We start from the raw sequence: 9,180 nt of genomic DNA on the forward strand, positions 1-9,180 counted from the left end.
CTCACAAACATTTTGGGCTGCGTTTGAGAGTAAACACATAAACGGCAGGCTGTGTGAGGCGAGCAGTGAGGAGGACTGAGACGCCGGTGTTCTGGCCCTGACACGCAGCTACAACCACAGGCTGCACACAGAGCACAGCACTGTTCAGGCCCCAACCGACACCTCAAAAACAACATGGGCCTCCTCTCTGATCAGGGGAGGAGGCCCTCTGCGGGGGATATCTGGAAACGGTCTATAGACGGAGAGGGCAGGGCACACGCACTATTACCGAAACGCTGAGGTTGGTTCACTTGTTGACCTGGATCTTTCAAACTACACATGCTGAATTTAATGCAATTGAAATGTGACAGGACAGCATATCCTTATAAACTATTCCTGTGATTATTTGTAAAGGATATACAGTATAATAGGCTAGAGCAACATACATTATACCTGGATAAGCCTTGTTAAGGATGTGTATGCGTAAAGCGCTATATACAAATACATTATATAAGCTTACATAAGCTAGGTGTCAGTCAGAATATGCCGAAGTAACAAGACAGAAAACCGCATATAGCATAAACACAAATGGCCTCGAGTTGAGAGACCCCTTTCCTTTGCTGGACAATATCGCTTCCTCCTGAAGGACAGAGGGTGGAGGAGGGGTACAGGCAAGGGGTGGAAGGGGGCATGTGGGGATGTGCATGGCGAGGGTGGCGGGGAGTTTTCGGGAAGCAGCAGGGGTACATGTAGGAGGGAGCCAGACTGACAGATAGGCGGGAGGAAGTGGGGGCGTCTGTCTCTCCTGTGGTTGGCTGCTGGATGTGAATACCCCTCTCTGCGTCCAGCCATCCTCTCTCTGAACCCACTCTGCTGCTGTTTACTTCTGTTGGCGGAAATGGCCTCCTTCTCTCTATCTGTAATCCCCAGACTCTGTAACCACTGGCACAGTCCACCATCTCCCTCTGTCTCTGGGGTGAAGGACAGGGCCACATATCTGTCATTGGCATGGTCCTCTCCTTTACAGTCCACCCTCCTCCTTCTCCTCTTCCTCCTCTTCACCTTCTGCTTCTCTTTCACTCCTCCCTCTCCAGTCCCAAGATCCTCTCGCATTTTAAGAGGAGACTCTGCTCTGCCCCATCTTGCCATGCCTTTGGTATCGGTCCTTAGGGGTGGGGAAATCTGAGAAAAAGGCTGTCCGCCCTGCTGTCTGCTTTCAGCACTGATTATGAATGAGAGTGTATCTTTGAGAGGTCCTGTTGGTGGTTCTAATACAGTGAGCCCATGTCTCTTGGGCTGTGTTTGTGTCTCTGAGACTGTGTTTATGTGAACGTCCTTCTCTGACACTATGTCATTGTGAGTCAGTGGATGTGGGAGCGCGTTGATGTGGGTGCCTGACAGTAAATCTTGGAGGGTGTGTGTTCCTGAAACCTCACCGGCGTGTGTATTTGCAGGCAGCAACGCTCTGGACCTGTGGAATATGGAGCGGAGACGTCGGTGGGGTGGCAGGCTGGCCGACAGCCCCGACGATCCGATGCTGCGGAACAAAGGTGGGGGGTGGAGGGTGACCGAGGGTGTCATCTCTTCACCCGTCCTCTTGAACATTACATCTGCTACTCTCTCCTCCTCCCCCTCTTAGAGGTGCCTCCAGCAGTCATCAGATCTGTCCCCCCGTTCAAACTGCCAGTGTCGGGAAGGCTGGCACATTCTCCCTTGTTACAGGTGGAGGTAGATGGGAGTCTGTGTTTAATGGTATTGGATGGGGTAAAACATTTCACTTGGTAAGATGACCACCTCTGGTTGATATGCTCTGTGAAGACCTCTTGTTAGACTTTTCCTAAATGTACTTAGTTTTAAAAAATCCTGAAGTCACTTCACCAATGTCCGGATAGGTCATAAACATCCCGTTCAACAAGGCACCCTATAAGTAGACAGTGGATACACATTTACAGAGTTAACACAGAGCACAAGAGGTTGGCGGCACCTTAATTGAGGACGGGCTCATGGTAATAGTTGGAGCGGAATTAGTGGAATGGTATCAAATACATCAAACACATGGTTTCCATGTGTTTGAAGCCATTCCATTGGCTCCGTTCCAGTCATTATTATGAGCTGTCCTCCCCTCAGCAGTCTCCACTGACAGTTATTCAGAGTTAAGTCATCAAAGCTATGGTATTGCACTACAGCCAAAGAAAACAGTCCATGTCCAAGAAATCAAGGTGACATAATAAAGTAGTTGTGAAACAGAGGAGGCTGGTGGGAGGAGCTATAGGATGACGGGCTCATTGTAATGTCTGGAATGGAATGAATGGAAGGGTATCCGTTCTTTTAATTCCATTCCAGCCATTACAATGAGCCTGTCCTCCTATAGCTCCTCCCACCAACCTCCACTGTTGTGAAAAGACTGAATAATAAACACAGAAAGAGGAAAGGACAGTCAAAGAGAAAACAGTGAGTGCAGTGCAATGATTGTGTACAATAGCTAATTAATGGTAAGAAGTACTACACTTCTACAAAGAATACGTGAAAGCCACTCACAGGGTCAGTTGTACTCTCTGTGTTCTCCTCAGTCTTCAACTTCAGGAATTAGCTGGCTTTGATTGAATATCCATTCATTGTTAATGCAGCAGTCTGGTCCTCCTGTCCACATCATCATCAGCAATGCCTTGCCCCCATTTCTGGATCCATTGTCTGTCTGTCTGCTGTCTACTCTACTCTCTCCACTCTCCTTATCTAGTCTCAGTCTCCTCTGCACCCTTCACACCCACATATCTCTCTACCTTTCATCCGGTGGCCCTCTGACATGAAAGGTGGTCGAGACTGCCTCACTTCTCTCTTTCATTTTAGTCTCGCCATCAATTATGAATGAATGGCTCTCTGAAGAGCAAGAGCCAGCATCGTACCCATACTGATAATTTAGCTTAGGTGAATTTATAGATGCCTGAGCTCAATGCAGTGACCTTTGTAGGCAGGTAGCCTATAGCGGGTTAGAGCGTTGGGGCAGTAACCGAAAGGTCGCTGGTCAGAATCCCCGAGCCGGCAAGGTTAAAAAATCTACCGTTCTGTCCTTGAGCAAGGCAGTTAACCCCCAACAACTGCTCCCCGGGCGCCGATGACGTAGTGTCGATTAAAGCAGCCGCCCGTACATCTCTGATTCAGAGGGGTTAAATGCGGAAGACACATTTCGGTTGAATGCATTCAGTTGTGCAACTGACTAGGTATCCCCATTCCCTTTCCATCTGTTAAATCTTCAAGATTGAAAGCAGCTCTTTGGGGTAGAGTTGTATTGGTATCCGCAGTATTTTGCACCGTATGATTAATTGACAAAGGTAGAAAATAATATCTCCCTCTGTGTCAGATTCCATGTGGTGGGGTCGCCACGATTTGCAAATCCACCTCACCTCCTCTATCTCGAGGTCTCCCTATTGTTTTGCCAGATAACCTTTCATAACCCTTCAAGCGCATTGTAGTTCTGAATTTTAACTCGTGGCGGCGCTACTCGCCCAAACGTAAACATGAGACGCACAAATAATCTGTGCGGCCTCTTTTATATGAACTGTAAGCGGAAGTACTTCATATAGAGACCAGAACGATAGAGTACAGAACGGTAAGTGTTATGTGTCTGTTTCACTACAATTATTTTCTGGGTGACATTGGCACGTAATGGCAGTAGTTTTTCTCCGGTTTGTGGATGTGGGCGTTTTATAATGGGAGGACATAGGCGCGAGGAAGGAGAAGGAAGACGCGGGCAAAGTCACACGGAGGTTATTCGAAGAAAAAGCTGAGCCCAGTTCGTAAATACGCACACAGTGGTTGCGAAACACGACGCCGTTCTATTGGATGGTCAAGCCACTAGAAAAATAACTATCTACAAACTCTTTGTGGCGGTTTATTGCCCCTCCCCGTATCAGCAGTTGTCAGTGAAGTTTGCTTGCTAGCTAGTGTAGTGTATGGAAATTATGACTGTTTTAAATGTTTTTCATGAAGAAATGGAATGTTGGTTATGTTAGTATCAAAAGGCAATGTTTAGTATAATGTAACATATAATAGACAGGAAGTGTATTGTAAACTGGCCAGAAGAGGGAGCCCATCTTGTTGCATTGGTTATAAATAGGGGTACACGAAGAAGATAGGACAGAGCAGACATTAGAATTGGAGGACACTGCTCTCCGGACCTTGCAAGTCTGTTACTCATGCTGAAGCTTGTGATCTGAATAAACCTTATGATCAACGTTCAGTATGAGCAGACTCCTTTTGTTCATCAGCAAGGACGACCACCATTCATCATATACGACACTAGGAATCTGTTTGAATCTAGTTCCTTGCTGTTCGTGTTATCCATAGCCACTAAGCCAGCCATCTCTCACACACACCTACATGTTACTGTATGGTGGTAAACAAGAATGTCTTGCATAGGTGTCCTCCCCCTGATGTCACAGTCCAACCATAGTAGCTCTGCCTGAGTAGTGGCCCTGTTTTATGGTGCCATGAAATTACATTTATTGATCAGTCTTCCGTTCTCTTCCCCAATTATGTCTTCTTTCAGATGGCTCACCGGCTGCTAGTCCGTAGAATTTGGACCCTCTCTGTTAAAGACTTCCGCTGTCTCCCGGCCTCCACCTCCTCCTTCTCTACCTCCCTGCGTTCCTCCACTGCCCCTCTACCCTTCCTTTCCCCCAAACGCACTCTGTTCCGCTCCCTGCCCCACACTTCCCGCAGAGAGGTCTCCTTCAACGTGCAGGACCATGAGGACTTCACAGAGAGAGTCATCAACAGTGAGCTGCCTGTGCTCATTGACTTCCATGCCCAGTGAGTAGCTAATAGATGGATGAATGAATATGCTTCATGGACCCCCAGAGGGGATATTAGGCTCCACTTATAGAATTTACAAACTACCCTCTAATGAGAAAGCAAAGGCCCTAAGAGACAATACATGGAGAAGCATCAATGTCTGCCTGTTGAAATTACACTACTGAGATAACAGCAGGAAACTGTATTTTACTTTATAGCTTTTTCAACTATGTACCAAACAAGTGAATTTATTTATCAATCATATTGAATTGGCATAACATGCTCAACAGCTTTCCTATTGTAAGACAAAGCATAACGGTGAAAGTTGTGACTGAGTGCATATCACTACAGGTCATCTGTAGCTCAATTGGTAGAGCATGGCGCTTTTAACGCCAGGGTAGTGGGTTCGATCCCCGGGACCACCCATACGTAAAAATGTATGCACACATGACTGTAAGTCGCTTTGGATAAAAGTGTCTGCTAAATGTCATATTATTATTATTATTATTATTATTATTATTATTATTATTATTATTATCATGTGTGATAACACCTTACCCATACTGTATGTGTCTGGCTGCATGGCTTGACATCTGATGGTGTTTCCATTAGAGGTAGATCATGTGAGGTTACACAACAAGAGGCAATGCCAGGACAGCCACATTGGGTTCATGCTCTACAACGTGTCAAACTCATTCCATGTAGGGCAGAGTGTCTGTGGGTTTTCGCTCCTCACTTGGACTTGATTGATGAATTCAGGTCATTGTTTAGTAAAGAACTCCCCTCACCCGATTGTCTAGCTCTTAATTGAAAGGAAAAACCAAAACCCAGCAGACACTAGGCCCTCCATGGAATGAGTTTGACACCCCTGCTCTAGAAGATACATACATAGCCTGAATATATACAGTAAACATGATACACATGATCTTGAGTTGCATAGTGGTCAGTGTTGCCCTGGTCATTGTCAGTTTATGTTTTTGCCAACTTGTTTACATTGTCTTGCTAGGCAACAATTTAAAGTTATTATCCAGGTTCTATTCTGTACTCTATGCTTCACAGATATATATTTTGTGGAGACTTTTGATTGAAATTTCACGGATACATTCAGTATTATTAGTTCTAACCAGACATACCATGTTTGTTCTATAAAGGTGGTGTGGTCCCTGCAAGATACTAGGGCCAAGATTAGAGAAAGCTGTTGCCAAACAGAAAGGCAAAGTTGCCATGGCAAAGGTCGACATAGACGATCACACAGACTTGGCCATTGAATATGGGGTAAGTGGAAGCTGTTGACATTATTGATCGATATTGCAATTGTTAGGTCCTGTTAGAAAATTTAGAAAATGTGACCTTCTTTCCTCCCTTCCTTGAAGTAATTGCTGATCTAAAATGGTCAGATTTGTGAAAGAAGGGATTCCACTACATAGCTTACAGCAACCCAGTCATATCAGATCAGTGATTACTTTGAGGAAGGAAGGATGCATTTTGTACTGGAATAGTGCCTTTGACTGATGTCATTGCGGTTACTGACCTTTACCTCTCTCTACAGGTATCGGCGGTCCCCACGGTAATCGCCATGCGAGGAGGCGACGTCATCGACCAGTTTGTGGGAATCAAAGATGATGAGGCGCTGGACTCGTTTGTCAGCAAGCTCATTGGACAATGAACATGTCAATCACATCCCTGTGATCCAACCCCTTATGACCCCATTGTTGTCTGAGCCTGGCCAGGTCCTCAGCGCTACACGGCCATGTTGAACCTGTTAAAACAACAACCAACCACCTGACCATAACCCCACCTGACCATAACCCCACCTGACCACAACCCCACCGGACCACAACCCTACCTGACGACAAACACGCAAACGCTCACACCATCCCTAAACTCTGCTCTGTATTATTCTGTCTGTCTGTCTCTGTCTGTCTATGGTCTAGTGATGGGTGTGTGCTTGTGTGGACTGCATTTCCCCTCTTTACTCATATATTGCTTCCATCTTGCAGCGGTTCCCTCCCTCCTTCAACCTTTAATATAATGGCCCCACCCTGTGGAAACTGGTAGAGCAGCCTGAGCCAGTGTGTACCAGTTTACTACAATAGATTGTTTAGAGTGGGCAACTACACCGCTGTACTTTACTGCATCGTACGGGGACAAGTCGTTTAGTATTATGTGGGGAGAGATGTTAACAGGAAATGTGATATTGGTGAATGAGCGGTGATGTCGCTCTCTGCAGTTCCTGCTTTTGTCCACACGAGGGCGGCCTTCCCCTAGCATTGTAGGCTGGACAGTCATTTAACACCATTATGCCTAATAATGAGAGGGTGGAATGTGTCTGTCATGAGTGTGTCTGTATGGCTGTATCTGTGTATAAGTTTCTCAGTCTGTATCGGTCTGTCTCTTGGTTTTGACTGAGAAATTTGAGATAAGCGGGAAACACAAATATGGTTATATGGGTTCGATTTAGATTTTATTTCTATAAACTATGTAATATGACCATGCAAAGTAATAAATAAAGGATATTAAAGGTGTTCTATATTTGGAGTGTGAATTGGTTTGTGGTATAATATTACATGTGGTAAAGGTCAAGGAGAATCATGAGGAAGTGGTTTCATAGTAATATTGGAGGACTTTAGACCTATATGACTTTAGCAGTAAAATAATTTTCTTTATAACTATCATTTTATGTTCGGTGGTATGTAAACTATAAAGTTAACATCGAATCAGTTGTCATATTTCAGCCATGTGATTCCCTTTTGTTAACTATGTGGGCAGTCTAGTTAGCAGAGTGGTGATGGAATGTTGACGTAGGATGATTGTGTGATGTTTGTTTGCCTGGGAGGTAGGAGGCAGGGATATTTTCTGTCACGCAGATTAATTGACATATTTCTTTCTAGTAGAATGGGTGTGATGTTCTCACCGTTACTGACAAACTTCTGTATAGACCTAATGAGCTGGAAGACTCTTCTGTCCATCAATCTGCCTTGTTACATTATTTTCCATTTCATTTATCCCTCATTCAGTTTCTTCCCCTTTTCCATTTCATGTCTCTCCATCCTGTATTTTCTCTATCAGTTTTATCATCCTTTACCTCACTGTTTCTATTTAATCAGTATCTCTCTGTCTCTTTTTATTTCTCTCTGTTTCTCTGTCTGAACTTGTTTCACCCCCCTCTCATCAGTGGACGGCTGAAGCATGCCCCACGCCAGCCTCCACAACACCTCTCTAAATTACCCCTCTCTCTACCCTACACCCTAACTCACCAAGCTGTCTAGGTAGGCACCTGGGCTCAGACTCCCCATCTCCAGTTATCATTCCTTCTCACATGACAACACACAGGGACATTCCCACACTGCGTGCCTCACGATCATAGTGTGTTATTACAGAATCACCACTGACATAGTCATGGCACAGGCTTCCAAGCTACTTATTTGCTACCCTTAAACAGCGTACATTTTACATGTTCCCGTCTGTAGTTTTAATAGCCTTGGATTAGATCATTGCCACACAAATAACGGCCCCCAAGAAATTGACTGAGTGTTGAGCTGTTCAGTAGCCAGTTATAGAGGATATAGATATCCAAGGATTTTCAACAAGGAATTCCATAGGTATTACATAAGCAGGTGTGAGTAAGCAGGAGGTACGGTTGGAATAGCTAATGGTCTCGATCTATAATCCAGACTGTTGTTGTACTCAATGAAAGACATGCCTCTTTGGACTCTATCACATATTTGAAATGGCTGGAATAGTAGTTCAGCAGTACCTTTGTTAATCATCTATTTTTAACCCGTCCTCCCTCTCCCCTCATGTTCTCTCTCCTCCCCCTCTCTCTCTGTGTCCAGTGTCTAGACCACAGTGCTGATGATAGGTATAGACTTATGTAGGCGTACTTGTTGCCTCCGCTTCTTTAAAGGACCAGTGCAGTCAAAATTATTTCCTGATAGTTGCTGGTTGAAAATACAATCTACACAGGTCCTTCTAATCAGCAGGTTTGCAATAGGTGAGAGTTTCTGACATCGTTATGCAGTAAATTGGTTAATAGACTAATAACAAAGAGAGTTTTAATGGAAATCTATTACAGTGATTTGATATTGATGTAAAAAAAAACGGCTACATTGGGCCCTTAACTACTCTTTGTCTGACTTATGCTGCGTTTGTAACCAAGTGGGAAGTGAGAATTTACCACATACGACTGGGAAAAATCCACTTGAACGCCCCTCTAACTGGTAATCACTAGTGGGAAATTTGTCTATCATCCTGAGCTCCCACTTCTCCCACATGCTGACCTCTGATGTCACCTACTAAGGAAATTACCTTGAGAACAGCATTTTCGGCAGACAAATGCAATAACAAAACATTATTTATAATAAGCAATCTATTAATATGGTTTTTGAACACTAATTTATTTACCAGCAT

The 9,180-nt window shown here is 44.5% G+C and overlaps 1 protein-coding gene across 1 annotated transcript; it reads left to right on the forward strand.

The window, feature by feature from the left end:
• The first annotated feature begins 3,502 nt into the window (after window positions 1–3,502).
• On the forward strand, window positions 3,503–7,302 carry LOC311104312 (thioredoxin, mitochondrial-like). The gene is made up of 4 exons (XM_084146124.1): window positions 3,503–3,586; window positions 4,526–4,788; window positions 5,922–6,045; window positions 6,320–7,302. Exons 2-4 carry the CDS (start codon window positions 4,526–4,528, stop codon window positions 6,434–6,436), a joined length of 504 nt encoding a protein of 167 aa, XP_084002250.1. The 5' UTR covers window positions 3,503–3,586; the 3' UTR covers window positions 6,437–7,302.
• Window positions 7,303–9,180: the final 1,878 nt, after the last annotated feature.

Source organism: Coregonus lavaretus (assembly GCF_964263955.1).
Source record: "Coregonus lavaretus genome assembly, chromosome: 28".
Lineage (NCBI taxonomy): Eukaryota > Metazoa > Chordata > Actinopteri > Salmoniformes > Salmonidae > Coregonus > Coregonus lavaretus.